Source organism: Eubalaena glacialis, chromosome 19, assembly GCF_028564815.1.
Source record: "Eubalaena glacialis isolate mEubGla1 chromosome 19, mEubGla1.1.hap2.+ XY, whole genome shotgun sequence".
NCBI classification, from domain to species: domain Eukaryota; kingdom Metazoa; phylum Chordata; class Mammalia; order Artiodactyla; family Balaenidae; genus Eubalaena; species Eubalaena glacialis.
This window is the reverse complement of record NC_083734.1, coordinates 63,851,408-63,877,614: the sequence shown is the minus strand read 5'-3', so window position 1 is coordinate 63,877,614 and position 26,207 is coordinate 63,851,408. Positions and strand designations below refer to the sequence as shown.

At 46.0% G+C, this 26,207-nt stretch overlaps 1 protein-coding gene and 1 long non-coding RNA gene across 2 annotated transcripts in view; one reads left to right on the top strand and one right to left on the bottom strand.

Moving 5' to 3' along the window:
* The first annotated feature begins 10,689 nt into the window (after positions 1–10,689).
* The window catches only part of LOC133079526 (uncharacterized), a 28,193-nt gene continuing 12,675 nt past the window's right edge, over positions 10,690–26,207 (top strand). Inside the window, exons 1-2 of the long non-coding RNA XR_009698226.1 lie at positions 10,690–10,905; positions 21,766–21,840. This is a non-coding gene — a long non-coding RNA (uncharacterized LOC133079526). The remainder of the gene's footprint in view (positions 10,906–21,765; positions 21,841–26,207) is intronic.
* On the bottom strand, positions 17,032–17,350 carry LOC133079636 (small ribosomal subunit protein eS27-like; the record flags this gene model as incomplete). The annotated part of the gene is made up of 1 exon (XM_061175218.1): positions 17,032–17,350. A coding segment is annotated over one exon (255 nt), but the record flags the coding sequence as incomplete, so codon positions are not given.

The following is a 26,207-nucleotide window of genomic DNA, read 5'->3' as shown; positions in this document are numbered from 1 at the left end:
TGGGCTTCGCACCATCTTCTTACAGCCACCAAATAATGACGGTGATAAAGATAGTAAATACGCAGATAACCCGAAGCAGTCTCTTCTAGGACACATGGCATCAATAATCAGAAACTGTCCGCGAGGAACAATTTAGAGCGCGGAACTGTCCAGCAGGGATCAGTGCGCGCGCATTCCGGATACTTTGTGGACCCCGGCGGAACCTGCCTCGCCCGCCTGGAGCCGAGCTGGGCGCTAACCTGTAGCCTCTGGGCGGCTCCTGCGCCCCGTGGGCGACCTCCTGCTACCTGCAGGCCAAAGGAGCCACAGTTTCCACGCCTGCCGTGGGCCGCTCAGTCCGCAGCCTGCCTGCACCTTTCCTCTGACTGGACCTGAGATCTCTGAGGGACTACTTCGCTGGGTTTCACATGCACATATGGACACACGAATCACATAGGAGCTCAGGCTCAGACACGTGTACCATGCTTTTGCACACACATTACATGCACACCCACTCACATAAACGAGGAATGTCTACACGTGACACATGCACACACTATACACATGCACTCGTGTACTCACTTTTGTGTGCAACAATCATCAAGCACACGCGCACACATGCACCCAAGTGCGCGATGTCACTCACTGCCACACACTCGTATTCCACAGACCCACAATCTGCAACCACTCTTCGTTTGTACAAACATATTTGCACACTCACATCACACACATCCAGCAAAGACCTCCAAGCGCGGAGCGGTGCGTAAACACCCAGTGAATGGCACCTTAAAGAAAACACACTCGAGAACGTTTTGTGACTGGGACATCTCGAGCTTGTCTGCTAAACTCCTCCTCCCTTCTACTTTCCTCTAAGCAAACAGGCCTTCTCCTCCTTCCCTTCCGCTCCAAATCCTAGGAGGCCTCAATTTCCTTCTTTCGGATCTGCACTTCTGAAGGGATGCTAATTTCCAAACAGCCCGGCAACCCTGTTCTCCCACCCTGGAGTCTCCTTCCGTGCGGGGAGCGAGGGCCATTCAGGCTCCAGAATCAAGCAGCCTGGTCAGACTCCAATCCCGCGGGCTGGAGGACTGTGGGGAAGGGTCAGGGGAGGGGTAAGGTCGCGCCCTGGGGCAGCCTTGGACTGGGACCTTTCTGGCAGTGCCCCTAACTGTGTTCTCTCTGCACAGAGTAACTTCAGCGTTTAGCTATGGTCATTCCAAGGCCATGTGGCCTTCCTCCATTAAAGCGCATCCGCAGGTGTCCGGATTTCTGCCCTCTGGTGGGCGTCCCAGGCATCCCCGCAGTCTTTTATTTCGTCTATTTCAATTAGGCGACGTTGCGTGCGCCTGGAGCTCTAAAACTTCAGCTAGGGCTGGGGAGGAGCGGCTGACTGGAGGTCACATAACAAATGTGGCAGAGCCAGGGCTGGAGCTGGCACAACCCTAGCGCGCCCTGCCGCTGGCGGCCCCGAGAGACGCGGGCATCTGTATCCGACGCTGGAATGCGCATACAGTCCGCGTATTATGGCTTTTCAGAACCGTTTACCCTCCTCTCTACTCTCTGCTGCCTGCCTTCGGGGGGACAACTTGCGCCCACGCTCCTTTGTCATCCAGGATACCTACAGGCCCGAGAGCTAATGGAACCTTCGAGCCATGGGGGGCAAGCACCAAGGCGAATGCGGGAGATAAGCGCCGAAGCTGGGTGAGTGGTTTGGATCCAAGGTTCAGAGCACACATAGGCTCTGGAGAAATTTCGGCTCGGCGAGTTTATTAGCGATGCGGCTGTGGACAAGTTTCATTTTAATCACAGAGCGTCAGTTTTCTCACCTGTAAAATAGGGGTGATCTTACGTGCCTTGTTTGTCTGTTGTGGGAATTCAGTGAGTTTATGCCCATAAAACCTTCAACAAATGGGATCTATTCTTATCTGGGGACCACCCCAGAGGAAACCCGAGAGTCTGCAGGCTCGATCCGGGAAAGGTTCTTTCGAACCCCTGGCCTCAAGCCCTCGTCCCAGGCAGACTAAGCGCTCCCAAGCCAGAGCCCCAGCGGTGTTATTTGCCTGATTTCTACCTCCTAGCTCTCTGTGGGTGACTTTGTCCCTCTCTAGGCCTCAGTTTCCCTGTCCGTGCTGTGGGAAGAGGCACGCTCCCAGGGTCTGGAAGTATCAGCCAGGCTGGGCGAGCAAACCGGGGCTTCTCTGCAGCGCTGCGGGTCGGAATCAAGGTTCATGGTCCAGGGAAATGCCGCCTTCCCTTTGCCGCTTGCCGGAGAGAGCAAGGAGGGAGGACAGACGGATCTCCGGTGGAACCGTGGCCTCCTGCTCCTGCGCATTCCTCGAGGGCAGCGGGTAGAGGTATTAGGAGGGCAGGGGCAGGGTTTTGCCGCGGGCGACCGGGATCCGTTGTTTGACCACCCCCGCCGGCGTCTGGGTGCTGCTCAGGGGCCGCTGCGGAGCTGCGCCCCGCTCAGGTCCTCTCTTTCCCAGGGCCCCGGGCCACCACCCTCCACCCACCCATCCCTCTCCTCTCTGGGGCAGTGCCTTGGCCTCTGTCCAACCTGCCCGTGACTCCAGGCCGCAGAGGGACGCCTTCGGAGCCGGCCGCGTGCGGCAGGACTTTGCGCCTTTGGCCTTCCTCGCCCCATCTTTCCCTTTTCCCTTCTTCCCAGCTTTGGAGGAGGCATCTCTCCTCCGGTTTCACTCCGGTCTCTGGCTAGCGGCAAAAGGCAGGGGGCATTTCCCCGACAGGCGGCCCTTCTGGGAGCGTGTCTTCACAAGGGGGACCGAAACGAGGGAATTTTCTAAATGACAGGTCCCAAGTCTGGCCTCCTGGGGGCGGACTAGCGGAGAAGATGCCCTCTTTCCCTGGGACGTCCCCCTAGTCTTAGCTGGGCAGTGTCTGTCTTGTCTCCGCTCTTTTGGGGGGCGGGTGTGTTTCCATTTGCTCTCCCGGGAAGTCACCGCGGCGACTGACGCTCGTCAGGAGCCGGAATTGATCTCTTTGTGCCTTAAGAGGGTCGGGATAGCCAAGAGTGAGAGGGTTTCAAAGGCCGGGGTGGGGAGAAGGGCTGGCTCACAGGGCCTGAGTTGCCCCCAGCGCGGGGAGACCCCGAGGGCTGGGCAGCCTTGTCTACTGTTGCGAGCAACTGAGAGGAAGTGGGTGGACGCTAAACCGCGCCCACCACCAGCTGGAAGAAACTCTGAGAAGCCCCGAGGGAGTCTTCACTTCAGGGGAAATATCAAGCCTTTCCAATTGCTCCTCCCACATCTAAGCTCATTCTGCTGTATGTTTTCCTCATGCACGTGTTCGTTACCCCTCACTTTCTTCCTCCCTAATTCTGCAGGTCTGGACAAGGCCTGGAAATCTGCATTTCTAACAAAATTCCTCCTTCCCCCATTTGATTAAGCCGATAAGCAGGGTTTACCTTATAAGTGATTCCCGTTATAAGTTACCCTAAAGTCATATCACAGATATGCTATAAAGCCTGGGCAATGCTATACATACAAGTTTGTCTCTCCACAGAGGATGTGACTATAATGTAAAAAGGATGAAGACAGTCTCAGTACATACTTTGCAGTCACCCCTGTACACACATGTTTTGCTTTCTGCAGGTGGTGCAAACCTTACATGAGGGAAGACTGAAAAGCGTTTAAGGGATTTTTCGAAGTTTAAAACTGCCAGTGCTAGTTCATTATTCACCAGAGGAAATCCACAAAAAGGTACCATTCTGCTGGCCTGGGTGTTGTTCCCAGTTTTCTATCACCCTCTTCGTCGCTTTTCCACCTTCTCTTTAGCTTCCTTCCTACTTAAACATTTCTTACTGGGTAAGAGAGCAAGGTTGAAAGCACAAGGATGCCCAGAAGAAAAACTACGAATACACTCTGCTTGATTAAGATAAAGTACACTCACCATCCCAGGTGAAGCATCTGCTGCCTCTGCATAGCCAAATGGACTTGGTCGTAGCAAAAGATACCTGCCCCCTTTTGTTTTTCTTCCCATGGCCTGGTGGATGTGGAGGTTGCCTTCCTCTTATTTAGTTCCTGGAGATTACTGGCTCTGGGGCAGGAATTGGGCTGCTGAAGCTTCTTTCTCTGGGCCAGTTTCTCTTTTGGATCATGCAGATTCAGGCCCCTCCACAAACACATCATTTGCAGAGTGCTTCTAGATTTGCTTGACCCCCTAGAAATCCATCTGTTGTGTTACTCTCACTGATGCTGGTCCTCAGAGTGGCTGTGTCTCTCCTTTCTCTGTCACCTTTGGCAGTGACCTGATGCCCCATCACTGGGGTATGTACCTCACCAGACTCAACTTGGGAGTCCTAACACTGTTTACTGGAGAGTGAAACGGAGGCTCAGGCAATTAAAGAGAGGGAGGTCTCGGTCTTATGCCGGTGCTCCCTGGGACTCTGATAGGAGGGTGGCCTCTGCTTCCTGGTCCCCCTTCTCTGAAGGGTCCCCTCAGAGAAGGCAGGGGATGGTCCAGGAAGGGGAAGGGATTGGCTCTGGGGACCCTTTGGGCCTTGGAGCTTAAACTTGGAGCTTTGGGAAATTTTCAGCAGGCCAAGATTCAACTGTGCACTTAAGTTCTATAGAGATGGAGAGTGTCCGGCTTCCCCTTTCCCCTCTTCACAAACCTATAGTCCTTCCAGTGTTTCCACCAACGTACCTCTCATGAACATATACTGTGTGCCAGGAACTCTGGTGGGTGGCGTGGGGATCCTGATGGATCAAACAGATCTCTTCGAGAGCATCTTGGAGGAAATGGCATTAATTCTGGTACCAGGGAGGAAGAGCTCAGCACATGAAGTGGTCCAAATTAAATGGTATGAGACTGGGCAGGCTTTGTGCACAAGAGATAAAGCAGTGTTGAAGACAGTGGCCATGTATCCTCAGGCCTGAAACACAGTCTTTCAACTAGGTTACGAATCTGGAAGTGGCTCCCACTTTCCTTCTCTGCCAAGAGTACTAAGTTTAACTTCTGCCTGTCTCCATTCCATTCAACATGGGCATGTGTACTTTTCCATCACTGACCCCACGAGCTCCCTAAATCAAAGGGCCAAGAAAGGCCGGCAGAAAGGGGACCTGGATTTCTGGCAGACAATTTCCCCGAAGGAGCCCTTAGCAGACTTGGCTGCAGTCAGGGAGTTCCTTTGAGCGCAATGAAACAGAAGTTCACCATGTGCTTATTAGAGGTTACAGCCTGCTAAAAAATGATGGGGCACGTTACCCAGAAACATCTAGCTATTTCCTTTGCCAGCCACAAGCATATATGTTGAAAGGTCTGAGGAAGGAGATCATTTCGTCTTCCCTTCCTTCCTCCCTTCTTTCCTCTCTCCCTCCCTTCATTCCCTCCTTCCCCGATCTCTCTCTTTCTTGACAGGTGGCAGAGGCCGAAGTTGGGGGGAAGGTTTGTTCAAGCCCCCCATTTTAACAGAAAGAATGAGGAAGAGAGAAACTCTACACCAGATAACTAATCAGAGACGTTGTTTTTGCTTTCGTAGTTACTCTAAGGAAAAAACTGTTTGGGGGCGGGGATGAGGGGGTGGGGATTGAATCCGAGCAAATTTTAAAACGCAGCCTGGCACAGCTCCAGTGCGAGTATTCGTTAGGTAAACGGTGGTTTACCTATCCCGCGGGATGCTCCAGAGAAGTGAGCATGTGAGGACAGTGCCTAACGCCGGCGGTCTCCAGGCTAGCGGCGGAACGAGAGGTTTCAGTGGCTTGACTAGGGGCAGAGCCCGGGTCCCCCACTCCCTGGGGATCCACGGCGCCTTGCTTGCCGGGGCCCAGGGTCCACCCGTCCCTGCCAGCGTGGAGGCAGTGCCGTCCGCGAGCTCCCAGCGCCGATCTCACACACCCATTTTTCCAACCCACCACCCCTCCTCAAGCGAAGAGGTGGGCGCCTGGCATGCGCGTCCTGCTTCTTCTGCCCGGGCTCTCCCGTCTCCTCCACTTTTGCCCCCGACGTCCCAGAACAGCGGAGCAGGACACGACCCCGGGAGGGCGCAGCCTGTGCGCCTCGAGCGCGCTCAGGGCTCGGCGAGGATGCTTAACGGACTGCAGCGGCCGGGATGCAGACCCCAGCTCAAATCCCTGAGAAGAATATGCTCCTCCCCTTCCTCCTGTCTCCCTTCTCCTGCCCGGCTCTGCCCAGCTCAGCCCCGCTCCTCTCCAGCTCGGACACGGGCACTAAGCGATCCTTCGCGCGCCACTTTGCGAGGAACTTTGGCCGGCTCCCCTGCGCCAGCCGGTGAGGGATGTTAATGAGGGAGCAGGGCCCTGCGCTGAGAGCCAGCAGGCTCCTGCGCCGCGATTGGTTGCGGCGAGGCGGAAGGATGGCGTTATGCAAATGAAGGGGCGGGCCCTTGACGCGCGGGGTTAGTGTGCTTGTGTTTAGCTCTGGGGAGAGTCAAACTGGATTCCACAGGGAAAGCCTGCAAATCACTTCCGTTTTAGCAAGGAGAAAACAGAATCTCCATTCAGCAGGGTCCACCTCTCTCTCTCCCTCTCCTCTCCTCTCCTTTCCTCTCTGTCTTTCCCTACCCCCTTCCCCCTTCCCCCCACCCCACTCTCCCTCTCTGGTGTATCTGTCTAGGGCAACCAGCGTCCTCCTCATCTATACGCACTGAAAGGAAAGAAACATCTTTGGTTGGGAGAGAAGGAGGAAAAAACAAAAAAAGAGAGAGGAAAAACTTGCCTGGTAGTGGAAAATGACACTTGAAGTAGCAAAGCCGGCAGCGCGAGTTGAGTCTATTGTTTCTTAAATTGCCATCAGGGTTTTTTTTTTTTCTTCCTGCTTCTTCAAGTGAGCGCTACCTCTACAAAAGGAAACTCCAGCCCCTCCTGTCTTCCACCGGCCTGTGATCATTACAAAAAGAAAAAGAAAAAAAAAGAGCACCCAAACCAAAAATTAACCAACCAAACAACCTCCAACAGCCAAGCATACATCTCTGTTTTTTAAATTTTGGTCTTTTTGTTGGATTTTCCCTTCCTTTTTTCTCTCCTTTTCCTTTTCCTTCGGGTTATCGCTCAGTTTTGAGCGAAGGTTTACATTTTTTAAAAATTTGCTTTCCAGCCCGCCTTGATCTTCTAGCGCGAGTTCAACGACTCAAAAAAAAAATCTCTGGCTGGCGTTTTTCTTTCCTTTTTCTTTTCTTTTTTTTCAAATTTTCAAGGGGGAGGAGATTTTCCACAAGAAAAGGTTGTTTTCATGTTTGGGATTCAGGAAAGCATCCAACGGAGTGGAAGCAGCATGCAGGAAGAGCCGCTGGGCAGCGGCAGGAACGCGGTGCGGACGTGGATGCAGGGCTCCGGGGTGCTGGACGCCAACACGGCGGCACAGAGGTGAGTACCGCTCGGGGACCGCGGCCGGGGAGGCAAGCCACGAGCAGCAGAGCCCGGAGGTGGTAGCGGAAGCCGCCGCCCCGGGGCGGGGCCGCGCTCGTGCGTCTGCCGCTCGGCTCTGCTCGTCTCCGGGGCTCCGCGCTCCCCGGCCGCTCTGCCTTGGTTGCCTGCGGCCGCAGAGCCGGAAGCTGCCTGCGAGGAGCCCGCGCTTTACCGGCACTTTTCCCTGCCTGGTCTGTGACTGTTTCCATTTTGTTTTAAGCCTGAAGAGGCGTCTCACCAGTATGATGTTGGAGATCTGTGTTTTTCTGTGATTGCTGTTTCTTTTCAGGCCTCCTGTCTTTTCTTTCTTTCCTTCCTTTTCCTTTCCTTTCCTATTTTTTTGTTCTTTCCTTTCTTTCTTTCATTTCTTTCTTTTCCTTGCCGTTTCTTCTCTATTTCTTTCCTTCCTACTTCCTTTCTCTCCTTCGTTCTTCCTTTCCTTCCTCCTTTCTTCTTTCCTTTTCCCCCTTTAAAAAACTTTCCTTCTCCTTCCTTTTCTCTTTCTTCTTCCCTTTCTTTTCTTCCTTCCTTTCTTCCTCCTTTCTTTACTTCCTTTCCCCCTTTCTTCTCCTTCCCTCTTCCTTCTTTCCTTCCTCTTCTTTCTTCACTTTCTTCCTCTTTCCTCTTTTTCCTTCTCTTACCTCCTTTTTCTCCCCTTTTCTCTTTCCATGTCCCCCTAGAATCATCTCTTATTTCTCGTCTCTGGTTCTCCCTCCCTCTCCCTTTAGCTTTCAGTTTTTCTTGGTCCACCCGAAGAACAGCAACTCCTAACTTTAATTCTGATGTCTCCTGAAAGTCTTCCCCACCGTCTATGACCATGGCCCCTTCTAGCCCCTCTGCCGCTCTCAGCTCCTGGATGCTAGGCTGTATGGCCTAGAGGCACTGCTTTCGGAGATTGACCTGGGGGAACTTTCCTGGGCACCCTTGGTACCCTTTCTGGGGACTCCTGGTCCCAAGTGAGAAATGGTGCCCCCCCCTTTTTTTAGGCCACCAGCTGGGCTTGGGGGAATGGGAGATCTGGTGGCTCCATGCTCTCTCCGGCCCAGAGAGGGCGGAAGGGGAAGAATGAAGATGACTAATTACATCACCCTCATCTTCTCCGGGCTGGGGACAAGTGTCCACAACACTGTTCCCATCCCCGATGATACTAAGGATGGGAGTGGTTGGTAGTGAGAGTGAGTTGGGTAACTGGGCTAGAAACGAAAGTGTGTGTGTGTGCGTGTGTGTGCGCGCGCCCTTGTGTTGGGCAGGTCGGGCTGTCAGTGGCCGCCCTGCGCCCCTGGCGCCCCAGGCTCCAGACCCCGGGAGGGCGCGCTCAACCGTCAGCCCTTATCCATAGGATTTCTGGAAAGAGTGTGAGGATGTCTGCAGAACAGCGAAACTTTGTCAGGACAGGTCTTTTTAAAAAAATCCCCAATTCCCTTTCCCCCAGCGACCACTCCTGACTGCTCTGAGTTCCACCCGCAGATCCTTTCTCTCCACATGCTTTATTTGGGGGCGGGAGGGACAGACGGCTCCCCGAGGCCGGGCACCCGCGGCTGGCCGGGGGCGGGGGGGAGCGCATGAGGTTTCCCGGAGGATGGCTGCTGCAGCGAGGAGCTGAGCATTTTCCCCATCCATTCTCACCTGCCCACGGGAGATTCGAGGGGGTGGCGAGAACCAACTCCCATGCCCACCCTCTGTCTACGTTGTAAACGACCGGCTTTGTTCCACGATCGCGCGTCACCTCATCCACCGCTACTTTTCTTCCTCCCCACGCACCGCGCTTCAGGTCGGAGTAAACGCGTACAGCGTTTTGTCTCTTGCGCAAAACCCAAGCAAAACTTTCACACCTCTTCGTCGGGCTCGGGGGGCGCGCAGGTCCTCGGCGGGGAGGACTGGCCAGGCGAGAGCGCGCATGTCCCGTCGCCGGCTGGGCCCGGGGCGCCTGAGGGGGCGTGTAGGGGGCCCACGGGGCGTTTTGGGGGAGAGGAGGCGGGTGTTGGAGGGTACGCGCGTGTGTAAGGGGTGACAAGGCGTCGCGGTTGTGGTCCCGCTGAGCCGTCTAACTCTGCGTCTTTGGCCGCAGCGGGGTGGGTTTGGCCCGGGCTCACTTTGAGAAGCAGCCGCTTCCAATCTGCGGAAATCCACCTTCTTCCGCTTCGTCCTGGCCCTCTACGACAGACAGGGCCAGCCCGCGGAGATCGAGGGGACAGCCTTGGTGGGGTTCGTGGAGAAGGAAGAAGTAAGTGGGCGCAGCGCCGCTGCCCCTCGCCCCCGGCCGGGGAGCAGGCCCAGGCGCCTCGGGAGGCGCGCTCCCCCGCGAGTGCAAAGCATCCGTAACACGCCCCCGCGCGGGGGTCCCCCAAGCCGCTTCCCGTTCCGGGCGAACACGGGCTCTTAGCTCCTGAGGTTCTGCTGCAGAAAAGTTCGTGCTGAGTCCCGAAGGATGGAGAGAGGCGAGCCCGGCTTCGCACTCCAGAGTCAAGGGCGCCGGGACGAACCCGCCCTCGACCGCGCGACCACGCGCGGCTCCTGCCTCTGCTGGCGCGGGCTCGAGCCCCCAGGCCCCAGGAACGGGATCGCCCGTGCGCGCCCCACGGACTTTTTTGGAAAGTTGGAGCAGTCAGGGTCGGAGGGCGGCAGAGGGATCCCAGCTGGCCGCAATTCCTGCTGCTCCGGGCCTGTCCGGCTCCCAGGCCAGGGGTCCCCGCGTGGGGAAAGTTGCCTCGAAGTCGGTCCACTAGCTCACGCCGACCTCCCTCCCGCGTCTCTTGTGTCTGTGCGTCCTGCTGCGACCCAGGACGCCAGCAGCGAAAAGACCGATAACGGGATTCACCACCGGCTCCAGCTCCTCCACAGCAGTGGTGAGGCTCCCGTCGGGGCTGCGCCGGCACCCCGAGGCTCCGGGTGAGGGTGGGGGGCGCGGGGAGCTTCCGGTGGACGAGGACCCGGAGCCAAGCTCAGTCGTCCGCCATCCTCGGGGTAAATCGGCGTCTCCTAAGTTCCGCCCGGAGAGGTTTCACCTGAGTGGCTCGAGGGCGGCCGCATCAGCGAGCGCGTACCTGGGCCCAGGTGTGGCGCCTTGGCCCCGCTGGGCCGCTTTCTTTCTTCTTCCCCGTCCTAAGGCCGGGTTCCTCCGCTTAGCATAGGCTTCACGCCCAGGTCCCTTGCGTTCAGCGGGCTAGAGCGGTCAGGGCCTTGGTGGCTCCCGGAGAGCACGCGGAGGGACTCCAGCCGTGGGAAGGGAGAGAACCCGGGGGTGGGTGGGGGCGGGGTACGCCCGATTCCCAGCTGCTGTGCTTGGGGGCGGGGCTGCCTTCCAATGCTCGCGCTGGGCCAGAGGCCCTCGTCCGGGAACTGGGGAAGGGGGTCCTGGCTGTGCTTCTCTGGGACAGTCGGCCTTCCATCGGCCTCGGAGCCCCATTTTTTGTGTGTTTGTTTCATGCAGATCCGCTCTCACTTAATTCTCCTTCGTTCCCCGCCCCTCCCCTCCCCTCCCCCAGGAATGAGGACGCAGCGGGATTTCTACGTTCGCCTCTTTGACTCCATGACAAAACAAGTAAGTTTCTTAAGTTCGCGCCGCGGGGAATTTGGGAGAGTCAAGATGCCGGCTACTCCTTAGCGGGAGGGCTGGGGCTCGAACTCTCAATGCCAGGGCGGACCGCGCGCTCAGCGCAGCCTTGCAAGCGCCCCAAAGCACGTGGACGCGCCGCGCGGGGGAGGTGGCTCGGCGGATCCTACTTTACAAAGGAACTTCAGACCTTGCGATTTGAGACTACGGGGTGCTGCGCGGGCAGAGTATGGGCTGAACTTCCTTTGACCCGGCCGGGGGGCCCCAGGGGGCGCAAAGGTGCCCAGAGACCCTGGTGCAGACCGGGCTGAACTGTGAAACCCAAACCGACAGGGCCTCGCCCGGGGGGCAGAGGTAGAGGAAGCGGGTGAGGGGCAAAGGCAGCTTCCCCGGGAACGGTGCGGTGGTCTGAGAGCGCGCTTGACCCACTCGACACATTTTTTAAAGAAGAGATGGTGGTGGTGGTAGTGCTGGAAGACGGAGCGACAATTGTTAGAAGATACCTTGCAAAAATCCCCCTGCTTTTGCCTCCAAGTTTGGCAAGAAGCCAGGCAGCGTGAGCCCGCTTGTGGTCTTAAAGGTACATAGACGGCATTTTCTTAGGCTCCCAGCACGCGGGTGCCGAGCAGTATACATTAAGGTTGAGTTATGGTTTAAAAGACACAATTATGAGCCGAGTCAGAAAAGAGGTCTGACATTGTTACGAGGCGCAGGAACATTTTTTAATTTTAAGAAAAAGTTTAGGAATTAAATATCTGGTTAGGTAGTTGGAGGATTTAGTAACAAAAAAGAAGACAGTTTTATTGGGTGGGGGACAGAAATCAGAACAAAGAGAAAAGTTACCCATTGTGTACTAACCACCAATTCAGTGAGAGGGTTAAGACTGGTTTGCTTGATGGCGGTTTTAAAAGATTCCCTTTAAAATAAGGGACGTAGTTTTCATAGATACTGGCTTGGAAGGTTTCAAATTAGAGTATACATGCATATTTAAAAATTGTTTTTAGATATCCATGGCTTAAATATGTTGTACAAAATGCACGTTAATAACCTGTTGGGAGTTTTAAAATCTACTCAGCAAGAACCAATTTAATAACAGCTAATTGTAATTATTACCTTCATATTTCATTGTGAACCAAGTGAAAAACATGAGGGTATGACATGTATTTTTTTAAATGATAAATACATATCTCTTGAAATCTATTTCAAGTTGTTAGCCTAAAATATTTGACTTTCTTGAAGATATGTTTTATTCCTTAGTTGATTGTTCAGAGTAAACGCACATTTATACTTTTACTCTCGGTATTATTATTGTTTTTTATTATTATTACTATACTGGTTTTGATCATCACATAGGATAATTCCCTTTGATTTGGACGCTCTGTATTTTGTTAAATTTTTTTCCTGCCAAGCAAAAAAATGCAAAAGCCTGATTTCAGTAACTTTTAAAACAAATGATATCAAAACAAAAATGTCTTAAGTGGAGTTTTGTTTTTAAAAAGTTGTCTTTGATACCCTGGATATCTTTTCCTGCCATTCCCATCAGAGGAAAGAAAAGATGGGAGGGGGAGAGGGAAAGTATGATTTCTAATACATATTCTTTATGTGCTTATTAGAGTTTATTTTTTAAAGAATAAAAACTCCCCACAAACCAGTATGTAACACCTGTCTGCTTGTGAAACATTGGCCACTTAAATATTAAATTATCGGCAACTCTATGAAGTGAACAGTTGTAAGGAGCACAAACTTAGGACACGTTTGAAGTGATAACTTCTCTCAAAACTTTATTTTAGGCCCCGTAAACAAAAAGCGCCGCAAGAATTGATCTTCCCATTATGAAATGAACTGACTTGACACACTCTTCTAAGGAGGAAGAATAATCTTGATTTTTATAAAGCAATACATCTAATATCATTTTACTAACAAGGTCATAGAGCTTAAGAAAAACTATAGCTTAAGACATTCTTTGCTTGGTTTCATAAATTCTATCGTGGTGGGGATGGGACCAGAATAAGATACAGTGTAGTAATAGCAGGTATAAGAGAGTTACTTGCCATACTGTGACATCTCACTGAAAGTTAAAATTATAAATGTAGGCAATTATATATTTTGGTGGGGAGTGACCTGAAAAAAAGGCTTAGTAAGTATCTGAATTTAGTCTAAAAATATCAAGAAAAAAGATTTTTCCAGGCATACCTGTTTGCTTTCATAATAGTTGTCTAATGCCTTCTCTGTAGCTTTTACTTTGAAAGGTAATCCCTGCCCGTTATCCGGTTGCTTGTTCCTTGATTATGTGCTGTAAGAGTTTGGGAAGTAGGTTAGCTTCTTGTGTACACAGCTAATACAATAGTCTTCAAAAAGCAGATCAGCGTGAAGAGCGTGACTTTCCTTAGCTGTGACATAATTATTATGTTTTAGCTTTGATGAGTAAAACAGTGGATTCTCATCTAGCTTGAAATTATTCTGTGATAATTAAATGCCAAGTCTGATTTTTAAATTTCTTAAATTTTTGATTTTAGTTAAGTGTGCAGTGACCCCTTCAATCAGAAGTAAGTCTTGACATAAGGTGACCGATTAAGCGGTTACTTTTTTTTTCCCCCTGTGAAATTCTTCCAGGTAGATTGACTCAGGATTTTGATATTTAGAGTGCAGAATGGAATAATTTCAGTGATTGATGAGTTCTAATAACATCATAAATTTCAGTGGGAATATCTAAGCATAGTTCAAGTGTCTCCTCTTAGCTGCTTATTTATCATAACATTTTTCACATCAGAGATGCAGCTTTATGCATGTGATGTCATATCTTTGACTCACAAGTTGGGGTTAAAACTTGAAGGGAATCTTTGGCAAGCAAAATTCAAAACTAGCTGTGCACTTTATATTTTCATAGAATGTGATCTTGGGTGGAGTTAGCAGCATTGAGATCAAACAGAAATGTACTCAATCAACCAAGATGTATTGGTAGGACACAGTATTTCACACCTTTTCAAAGTGTCTCATTACACTTTTTGGGGTAATGACTCTTAATTTTGGACTCTACCAGGAAAGGAAAAGCATTATTAGAAGTGAATGTGTAAGGATCTGAGCCCTCTTATCCCTATGCTTTTCTTATAAAACACTAAAGATATAATTATATTTAAAATATTTGTCCACCAACTAGAAAATAAGAAGCTTGCTTTTGGGAAGGGTTTTTCAAAACCAAGTTTAGCTGGACTAAAAATAGGGGTTTTTTTGCTTTTTGTCATTGCTGTTTTTGGTATTCCATTAGTGAGCATGCAGAAAGGCCTGTAGGATCCAGAAGTTTATAGCTGTTGCATCCGGAAACAGTACCTACTGCAGAAACTCAAATGAACTCAGTGGGAGAGGTCTGAGTTTTAATGTGCCTCAGTTCAGATTTTCCTGTAGTATTTGAGATACAATTACATTCTGTGATTGCTTCAGTGAGTTATCTTTAAATAGTTTTTTTTTTAAAAAAAACCTTTAACTTATCTGCCCTCTTACCATCTTGCTTTGAAAAAAGGGACATTTTTACAATTCAACGAGAGTACCAAATTCCATAAAGTTATCAAAAACAAAACATTCCCTGCCCCCAAACCAAAGCTCTTTTTTGGAAAGGGAAAAATAATAAGTCACATAATCCTTGTATGTGTGGATTTGAAGGTAGGTGATATTGTGAGGAGACCCCTAAAAAGTCCCAGCACAGTGGGAAGTCTAAGGTACAATAATCAAAACTGCTGTCATAGTTCTCTTTCCAGCTAATCTTTATATATTTGTTTTGATGTTCCTGGTACTTTAAGTTATTGATGCAAGTGCATTTTTTCCTATTGATTGTTTCATCATATCCTGCCACAGCTACGTAGATTTGATTAACAGCCCTTTCTGTTCATGGTTCTTCATTGGTAGATAAGCACATTTTTAGTGTATCAGTAAGTTCCTAAGGAATTCAACTAGGCCAGCAGAGAGGTTCTTTCATATACTTGGGGAAACAAACAAACAAAAAATGACACGGCAAGTTTATAGTTAGGAGCCATATTTTAGCAGCTGTCTCTCTTCTTTGGTAACATGTCAAAAATGCAGGTGATTTGAATTTCCTTGCACATAGAGGAATGAAGAAGTTTGGAATTTTTATGCATGATCAGGACCTGTGTTTGGGAAAATGTAAACTCATCACAGTGGAAAATGTGTTGTTTGGAGTCTGGGGGTGAAAACAAAGCTGATGGTTTTGGAGAGATTGCCGGAGCCAGATGGCCTAGTACTTTCCCAGTCTGGCGGTCCAACTGCTGCCTCCTGGATAATATACAGCCATTTGTTTGGGGATGTTTACGCTAGAGCGGTTTCCATGTGAATGTTTGAACAGCATTAAAAACGAACGTATTAGTAGTGATGCATTTATCGAATTTGTATGACTACACGGATAGTCTGTTCTTGTGTCTTATATTGCTGAGAGGAATGAAGGAGTATCTGTGTTCTTGTGTCTTATATTGCTGAGAGGAATGAAGGAGTGTCTGGATGTTGGTGAATTGTTTATACAGTTGTTGAGCAAGAATGATTTGGTCTTAGTTATTAAAATATGTAAGCATTTGGAAACTAATTGATGTAATGGCAGCACCTACCTGGAAGCTCGGTTGTGAAAATTAAATGAATTCATACATGGAAAATGCTTAGAACAGTGACTAGCATACATTAAGTGCTTAATAAATTAGCTGCTTTTATTATTTTATTATTATTACTATTATTACCCCATTGAGTTGACAAAGCCAGTTGTATCTACTAATATAGATGTAAATGTAGTTATCATATGAGTGAAATATCTTTTATTACTGCTAGAAAGAGAAATATTGCATGATATTGTTAGAATGATTCAGTTTTTATCTTGGTGTTTGAATAATATGAGAGATTTTATTTCTTTGAGACACAAAAGATGCATTCTGAAGCTAACTGCTTTTGGTACACATTCTCTTTTTATTCAGGGCTGTGATGTAACTGAACAGCACACTGAATATGATATTCCTATGCAACTTTCCTAATTCAGTTCTGCAAACAGGCCTGCTTAGCTGCTGAGCTTAAATTACATCTTCGTAATTTGTTCACCAGTAGCCAAGCTGCTAATTGAAGCAAAATAATTTTTTATTTTATTTCACTATTAATTTTGGATTGCTGTTTGACACAGTTGTTTATGAAACATCAAATTTGTAGTGTTTTCTTTGGCACAGGTTAATTTTTAACTAAGGCTCCCTCACCTACTGGAAATTTCTTGAACTGCATTAGCTAACACTTTTTTTTTTTTTAATGACAAGCAGTGGAACTTGGTGGTTGAAAGTAATGATTAATATTACAGCATGTTGATAATGTAGGTGTTCATATTTTTTTTATTAGTTTTGATTCTTGGTAATTTGCTGCCAAAGTCGTGTTGACAGTCTGTATTTAGAGGACACTTTACTTCTGGTTGAAGGAGATACTTTGTACATTCATGAATGTATTCTTTAAGGTGACAAATTAGGTTTGGCATTTTACTTTGTACTTGGAAAAAAGAGTGATGTATTTTCAAGGTTACTGTTTTGATTTAAATGGAAAATTAGGAGTTTTTGTTAGTTATAGGTAACCTATCTACCTGTTCCTTCCTCCCTTCCTTCCTTCCTTCCTTCTTCCCTCCCTCCCTTTCTTCCTTCCTTCCTTCCTTTCTTTCCTTTCATTCTCTCTTTCTGTCTTTCTAAATTAATGAGGACAAGTCTCCGATTGTTGGTTTGTAAACCAAGAAAGACTCCTAACGAAAACATTTTGTTCCTAAAAACCTTTCAGATTTTAATGAACCAAAGTCAAAAGTATTCTCTTTGCCCACTTTATTTTTGCATGGAACACGAAGAGTTAAAATTATTTGAAAAGTAAACAAAGAAAACTGTGCTCAATTCTCTGTATTTCTTTTGGCATGCCATTGAAGTGTGATCCCTGTGTAAGTTCACCCTGTATTTTTTGTTTTACTGGGTGGTCTTTATCCATAGTAAGTTTCAATTAACTTTTAAGACCCAGTGATATTTTAGAAAGGTGGAGATGAACCACAATTCACAAGATGCCTTCTAAAACAGTGGCAACAGAGGCAGACTTCTTCTTTTTTTTTTATTTATTTTTTATCCAAAATGTGTTTATTGGGATGGTTTCCCATTCATCTTGATTCCAGGGGCTTTTAGTGCTGCTTCCGTCTGAAGGAGCACCCTTCTTTTCCTCCTGTAGGCTGGCAGAGGACGGTAGAGCAGCCAACACACAAAACTACTGTTTGTGCATGGCTAAAGACGGTGGTGATTTTATAGCATCCTGGGCATTTCACATCCATGAAATAGGAACTGGGGCTCTGCACCAGGCGCTTCTTGTGTTTCCTCTTCTCCTCTTCTGGAGAGGGATGAAGGAGATCCTTTGCGAGAGGCGTGTTCTCGTGGGGAGGTCGTCACCGTCGGAAAGAAAGCAGACTTTTTCTTTTGATTGATTTCTTTTCAAAGATGGTATAGGTTAATGTGTAATTGGGCATTTGAAACTGATGGCATTTCATCCTCTCACAGCAAACCTTCTGACACTATTGTTGTGTAAGAATGTGAAAGTTTAACAATTCCTATTTTTTCCTTCATTTTTGTTAATTATAAAAAATTATTCTTGAAAAAACCCTCAATCAGAAAGTCAACAGAGTATTAAAAATAATTGTGATATTTTCATTATGCTCATTAGAGGAGAACATTAAGGGAGGCTAGTATATCAGAAGAATAAATCTGCTCCAAATATGTCAAGTTTTGACAACTTGTTTATCAATTTCACTAGGTTTTTAAAGTTGACATGAAGTTCGTGCTGTTTATTCTTTTACTTTTTTTCCTGTACAAGCATTCCTGCCACCTTAAGGGATTTATTTGCATTGGCAGGATTAATGTAAACATCGTTTTCTATTTGATATTGTATTTTGTTGTTGTTGTTGTTGTTGTTGTTTCTTAGGTTAAAACCTCAACTTGCTTCACCATCGATTCATTTATTTAAATAATATATTTGATATGCTTTCTCTCCCCCTCCTGCCCATCTCTGTAACAGGCCTCCCATCCTTACTCCTGATGAACACACTGATTTCTTCAAACCCCTGCTGTCTTTGTCGCTCTCACAGCAGACCTACCTTCCTCCCAGTGAGCAGACGCATGCCTTACTGTGAGGATGAAGATGAGCCTTCTTCTTGGTGTTCCATTGTCTAGGTCCTAAACCAGCTGTCTGTTAAAATGGTTTCACTTAAAGTAGTCAATGCTGTTTATATGCTTCTGTGATCTCCCAACTGATCCCGCCTCAACGAGCTTCACTCACACCCCACAGAGGCACATATTAAATTGGGAAAACAAGCAGAAACTTCTCCCTAAGCTGGTGTTAGAGGACCCCTTTCCTTTTAGGCTCGAAGTCTGCGTTTGCTGAACTGTGAACCAGTCTTGACGTGTATACTAAATGTACACGGTAGAGATTTGATGTGTGTGAAAGCTGGAGGGAGACCTTGTTGACATTTTTTAAAAGTCTGTTTTATTGTTGACACTCTACGTCGGAGACATTCATCAAAATAGATTTATCCTGTTTTCCTATGTTGGATCTCATCAGAATGTCAATTTCTTGGACCATACTTTTATATGATAGTGTGGTATGTGTGTGTGTGGTGTGTGTGTGTGTGTGCGTGTGTGTGTTTTAACAAGCTTTTTCAGTAACAAAAACTCCTTAGGCGAGGTTGGAGGTGGAGCTGCCTTTGACGGAGTTTCACTGTATAGCTAACTCTATTACACTGAGGTTCTAGATTATTACTCTATTTCCAGGATTTTAGTTCTACTCCTTAGGAGAGAGAAAAGACTCTCTGTTTCACTTGTTTTTATTTCAGAAGTCACAGAAGCAGCAAGCACTTCTTTGTCTGTGTTTATGTGCTGAAAAATATTGTTCTGCTGAGGCCCCAAGGAAAGGGACAGAAGAAACTTCATGCTTCCTTCCGTCCCCAGAGTTTAACTATTTCTGAGCAAATCCAAACTCATGCTTTCATTTTTCTATGCTTGATGTAGAGAAAGATTCTCCATTTTGACTCTGCTGCCAGAAGCGAAGTGGCAGGTTGACATTTGGTAGAGATGTATTACGGAGGCCCTGGGCCTTCAACGAATGATGTTCAGTCACCAAAGACAAAAACATGGAATACCTGGGAGACCATGGATCATCTACTGTTTGGGGGGGGTCGTCAACATATTTTCACTGCAGCATATCTTTAATTGAGTATCATCACAGGCCCACTGATTTCAGTGGAACCAGCAGCCTCAGTAAAAAATAATATTGGTATTATCTAGAAAGACTCAAAATGAGAAGGTCTGATGTAATTGATACTTTCTCCTCCCAAAACCAATTTTTTTTTAAACAGGAAGGAAAACCCCATTAATACCTGTGAATTTTATTTACCAAGTTACTTGTATTAGTTTAGCATGACAAAACTAAAGTTGAACCAGAGGTTTTCAGGGGTATTAAGAGAACATACAAAACATGCAGTGATAATAGGATTTCGCAGAAATGCATGATAGAATTTTTTAGCACAATGTATGAGATCTAATCAGTTATTTACAGTGTTTCTTTGATTTTTTAAAGCAGTGATTGCAGTAAATAAAGCAGGCAGATGTAAGTTTTGGTTTTTAAAACATTTTCAGTTTATTTAATGCATTTTCTTGAGTAAAGCAACTTCTTGGGTATTCAAAAGGTCTTTTAAGATTGCAGGAATGCATCATCAGTGCATGCTAAAACTAATGCGTGAAAATTTAAGTCATAATATGATGTTAACATAATCTAGATGATTTCCCCAGAAGATAGTTATAAATTACTTAAAGTGAAGTAGTAACTTTACAGTACACAAATCTGGCTGTGCTCTCTGATGGGTGGCACGCACCCCCTTAACCAAATGGTCAGAGTTTACTGGCATTAGTGGAACGAGTTGGCAGTGTGATGTGATACAGGGAGAAGAACTCAGCAGCATGTCTGTGGTATTCCGGCCCTGAATTACCTAACTTTAGTCTAAGCCTCAGGAAACATTAGACTAACCCAAATTGAGGATGTTCTACAAAATGGCCTGTATTCTTCAAAAATGTCAATGTCATGAAATACAAAGACTCAGGAATATTCCCTTTTTAAGGAGATATGACAACTGAATGCTGTGATCGGTATTGGTTTTGTTGTTGTTGTTTGTTATAAAGGACATTATTGGGTATTTGGTGAATCTCAGGTGTTGATTATTGTATTGTATCAATGTTAATTTTCTGATTCAGATAATTGTGCTATGGTTATGTAAGAGAATTCCTTGTTTTAAGGAAATACATTCTGAAGTATTTAGGGCATGTCTGCAGTTAACTAATAAATGGTTCAGGAAAAGAAAATAGAGAAAGAAAGAAGAATAAAGCAAATTTACTAAAATGTAAACACTTGAGGCATCTGGGTAAAGAGTATCTTGGAATTCTTTATATATCCTTACAACTTTTCTATACATCTAAAATTATGGCAAAATAAAACATTAAAAAATATAGGGTTATAACAGGCTAACCATAAAAAATGCTTTTGATGGGCCAATGGTAGAGAAATGTTTTCTCCTTATGCAGGTACTTTTTGTCATTTTTTAATTTGTTGCAATTTTTGTTTTGTAATGGAGTTAGGTAACAAAGCCAGAGCCTGCTCTGAGGGTCTGCACACATAGTGTCATAAGCTGTTCTCCATCATGTACAGTTCTAAAAGTCTCAGGTTCCTAAGCAAGCCCATTCTGGACAACTCTAAGTTAGTTACTGCAGTTTTTGTGTGCCCTAAAAAAAGGATAGTCTCTGGTTAATTTAAGTAGTTTTGTCACCAAGAAATTGAAAGTTATCTGAATGTGTGAAAGTAATTTTATTAACAATTTGAAGCTGTGTTATATTAGTATTACGCAGTGCTACATTGTTAAGTTAGTTAAAATGTATCCCCATGCAGAGCACTGCTCTACCCATTGCTGTGAGCTTTTCTTTGGCCCAGGTATTAACATGTAGATCTTCCAGTAAGCAGAGGTCTCAAGGAAACTTCCTGGTGACCTTAAGTAACATGTTTGTACACATATTACTAAAAACAGACAAAAACATCTTGGCTGGTGAGGTGGTTTGGGACTCCAAATATTGAGAGTCAGATATAATTCTTCTTAGTTGAGGGAGATAACTATGGCTTAACTCCCTGCCCAACCCTGCCCTCCCCCCAGCATATGCGGGCAAGTATTACTGTTTGGGTGGTTATACACCCCAGAGAGCACATCTTTTCAACCTGTAGGCAGGAAGGATTTCCCGACTGGTGAATCATCTCAAGACAGTGAGTGGACTCATTAACCATACCCTCACTTGTTTTCTACTACTTACCTCTAGAATATTACATGTTGGAGTTGGAAGTAGTAAAATGAGGCGACAAATACGAATCATTTAAAAATAAAATCCATGTGCTTTTCTATATTTTAAATCACTAGTATCTCAGTCTGCTAAGCCTTCTGGGTTTTTCCTTCCCCATTGATTAGATTTATTTTTATTCTGAATTGAAGAGAGAATTGTGGTTGTCTTGACGACAGAAGCCCATCTCATACAAGGATCCAAAGATGTGCGTTATAATAAGGTGGTCGATGGGACAAAGAGGAACATACCCCTTCCACTCAATTTGGGTTGATCCTTAACAAGTGTCTTAAAACAATCAGCCCAGTGGGGCCTTTGGCTCTGAAAGCTAGTTGGCCTTGCAGCAGTGGTGAATGGTCAAGAACTCAATTGTGGTAGTTTGTCCTCTGCTACTTGGTTCCATTCTTAGCTCAAATCGTGCCTCTGTTTACAGGCCATAGTATGCTGAAGGCCAAGACAAGAACCCAGAAATGTGCCGAGTCTTGCTCACACACGAAATCATGTGCAGGTAAGAAATACCTTGTTCTTTCCCTTTAATTAGCAAAGAGAAGATGAATTTGTATCTCAAATCTAGGTGAATTCAGGTCTATTTTTGGGTATATGTTTATCTTCTGTTAGACAATATAAAAACTGTTAGATGTGAGTATTTGGTAGTCAAGTGTCAGGCATCACAGTGGTTCTCAATTATTTATTAGATTTCACCCTAAAAGACGTGTTTCCATTTTGATATCACATTGTTAATGGGTGCAAAGCAGTGCTGTCCCCTTTTTCCTTTCAATTGAGTAAGATACAATATAACCCTTTTAGTGTTAATATATGAGCTCAACTGCATTGCTGGTAAAATAAGAGTTCTATTGATGTCAGCAGAAACCTCTGTTTGGATAAGACGTGAAAGTTATAGTTCCCCTTTTTAATTCTTCCACTTAAAAATGTGACCATCCGTACATAGGCATCATTCCTCCCCACACCAACCCTGCATCTGATCTCTTAATCTTAGTTACCTTTTACATAACTATGACAATGTAGCTAACATTTCTTAAATGTAGCGAGCTTTTGGAAGGATGGTAAAGATGAGTCACTGAAAGGTATAAACATTCATGTTGTCCACAAATGAGTATCTTTATTTTTGTCTGAAGCTACATTTGAAACCAGGCAAGCAGACCACATTCACTTCCATGGCCTCAGCCAACCCTCCACATGGGAGAGAGTAAACCAGAGAACAGCCTTTTAACTTGTAGTTTAGGATTCTAATTCTTCGTAAAATAACACTGGCACTTTGCTTCTGATACAGTCTGAGTAATTGGATAAAGCATGACGATGACACTCTGCATCAGGGAAGGGTTACTAATTGCTTTGTTAGCCACGCAGGCTCTCCTGGCACAAAGCGTTCTTGGCTCCTGACTATTACTGACCAAACCATTTAGGACTTTCAGCTGCCGCTTCAGCATGGGTGGGTTTATTTGCTGCCCATGGACCTGTGGGGAAAGCAATCTGAAAACTCTACAGGTGGAAATAAAATAGAAAAGAGATTAATGTGTTTCCTTAGTGAAGTCCCAAATAGTAACTTCTTCTGTATCTATAATATGTATGTATGCCAAAATTTCTTTTTTCTCCTTTTTAAAAAACATACTGCTAATATACTATTCTAAAATATACAGGAGTTTCGCAAGTTTTCACTTTAGTGATTTGTAAAACTTGTTAATTGTTCCGAAAACAGGTTGCTTTTCTCTAACTTTAAAGCAGCAACAAAATCCAAAAATACGGTCATGGATTTCTTAGAAGATATCATTAGGCAAAATTAGTGTTATACTGTATACAACAATTGCACAGCTAAAGCTGAGCTGCACTCTTCAGAATAAAATGAGTAAAATCATTTTGAAAAGCATTAAAAAAATGATCTCCTTCGTATTACTATTTTTCCAACCATATCTCTATTTTATCTTCCCACAATTAGCATGTTGTTAGAATGAATTTTCCGTATTCTATTCCATGTGATTCCAGCAAACAGGAGACAGGAAGATGGATCTCAACCAACAGGCCAACTAATATCTATAAATCATAGATTTGCATCTCATATCTGTACTTGTTTGGACTATGCTAGAAATTATTCTTAAAATACTTAAAGATGTATTATGCCTTTCACACACAAGCCTACACTCTATTAATGCAGTTTATATTTTTCTTGTTCTTAAAATTCATTGGTCCAAAGTACTTTGGGTAACCCTATTGCATGAGCTGTCTAAAGGGCTTACTGCCATGGGATTGTTATTATTGTCTCTCTTTGAGACAAAACCCCTTTGACTTGATGGCACAGAACTCTTTCCATGGAATTCTGGGAGAGGTTCTGCATTTTTGGTAAACTGGAATCTATTATACCAATCATCATTATTACATTTTGCTAACACTTGGTGATGAAACTCTTAAAAAGTATGGCCCCATGAAGGATTTTTAAAAGCAGGATTCATTCCACAAAGCATTTGATTATAAATGCATCTCCACATCCTGTGTTTAAAATGTGAATGGAAAATAGGAACTCTGCTTGGTAGGTGAGTCCAGTTCCCAGCCCCCCAGGCAGGGCGATGCAGACTTTCTCCCTTTCCAGTGAACAGGACAATTGCAGGGGATGGGTGCTGTATTTAGGAAGGCATTTTTTCCCTTTGTCAGTGCCTAACATCTTGTGGACCATGAGTTCCCAGGGCTAGCCTGGTCCTTCCATATGGCTTGTTCTTCCTTCCTCTTTGGCTGGTTTATTCTCATTTTTCCCTTCAGATTCCCACTTAAGCATCCCTGGTCATTGGCCTGAGCGAGGTCCCCTTATTATGCACTCCTATGATATCCTGCGCTTTTCCTTCATAGCATGCAGCACACTGTAATCGTGTGTCCAAGGCCTGTCTTTCTTTGCTGGACTGAGAGCTCCTTGAAGACAAAGAAGTTACCCAGTTTTCCTCTCTGCTTTAGTTGCCCATGTGTGAAATGGGGAGAAACTATTGCTTCTCTCATAGGGTGGCTGTTAAGATTAAATGCTGTAATCCCCATAAATGCTTATCGCGGTACCTGACACATAGTAAGTGCCGAATGTCTATTGTTATTATTAATAGCAGCAGCAGCAGTATCAGTATTGATGTTAATAGAAGCAGTGGAAGTAGTGGGAGCAGTAGTAGCGACATCTGCAGTGTCTAGTTAAGTACCTGGCACGCAGTTGCTCAAAGGGAAAGATGGTAGGAGAATAATGAAAGGAAGGGAAGTGTCTACTAAAATGTTAACATGCTTTGTTCATTCTAGGTGTGCTGTTAAGGATATTTTCATTCATTCTTTTAGCACATACGTAGGAGAGCTGACAGGTTAGCCTGGGAGAATGAGACCCTTAAAACAGATAACTAGACAGCACTGTAGAAAGGGTGGCCTGGGATAAGAGGTGAGGCCAAGGACCACAGCTGCTTAGAGAAAGGAGGACATACTTGCAGGTGGGTTTTAGCTGCAGGGATTGGGAGGAAGGTGAGACAGGACACGGATTTTAGAGGGTGCATGAAGGAGCGTTTTGGTCCATTTGTTGGCAGTCCAGGCAGGATTTCTCTGGGGAGAGGTCTGCAGATGGTGGGCCTTTGGCCTGGAGCTGGGCAGAGAGTCAGGGCGAAGGATAACCAACTTCTGAGGTCTTTTCTCAAAGGTGCGAGGTAAAGCTATGGGCTTACATGGGATTGACAAGGATGGGCGAATAGAAAGAGAAGAGGCCGTGGATACGTTCTTGGGCAACAATCTCATTTAGTGTGTTCGAGAATTAGGAAAAAGAACCTTGAGCATACAGAGCATAGAAATAAAAGGAGGGTGTTTCAAAGGCAGGGAGCCATCCATGTAATAAGTGTAGGGAGATCCAGATAAACTTGAAGACTGAGAAAAGCACCAGAAAGTCACTGGTGAACTTCAAGAGAGGACATTCAAGTTGGCGCTGAGGTCCAGAAGCCAGCTTTTATAGGGTTCAGGTGGCAAGGAGTGACGGCAGCCCTGGCAAGGGGACAGCTGGACAGTGAAGAAACCAACTCAAGAGAAAAGAAGGAGCGAAGTCTTCTTTTCTTTTTTTTAAGAATGGAAAAACTTATGTTGGTTAACTGAGGGAAAGAATGAACTTATTACTATTAACCAGACTATTCAGATAACTCACATATCTCATTCTCTAGCCACTTTGGCTAAATGGGTAAGATAATCTTGCTTTTTGTTGTAAAGCTTAGACATGGAGCTGGTGCTTTCCTCCACTTGAGAGAGCCTCAACTTATGGGAAGAAGTTCCATGTCCCTAAGATGAGGATCTGCAGGCCTCATGACCAGGAAACATGTATATGTTTATTGCCCTGATGTATGAAGCCATGTGTCAGTGCACTAAAGATACGCCACCTGTGTCATGCTGCTAAGGAAGAAACTCACAAGCTTGGTTTTCCCTGGACTAGCTTGTCCGAGGGATGCAGTCTTGCCGGGGAAAGGGCTGCTGTTTTGAGTCCACGGTGTATGTAGGACACCAGGTGCTGGGTCCCCACTCCTGCGATGGGCCACACTGCTCTCCTGCCACTTGGGCTGCAGGTTGAGAAGGGGTGTGAAGTAGTGGGAATCCTGCTCTGTGACAAAGCAAATGAGGAAACTCCAAGCCCCCTGACAGATTCCTGCTTTAGGGAGCAAATGCCAGGTCTGTGCCTGGTGCAGTACCTGACAAACACAGGAGGAGTCTAAAGAACAGCATTTGAAGGGATGAAGATCCATCAGTCACACAGTAATGAGGACATAATTAGCACTGTGATTTCTTCTGTTAACCTGGTAACTTTTCCCTTGAAGTGCTTTTGCGTCTGTTGTTCCATGTACTGTATTGTTTCAGCCCGAGACCTCTCCT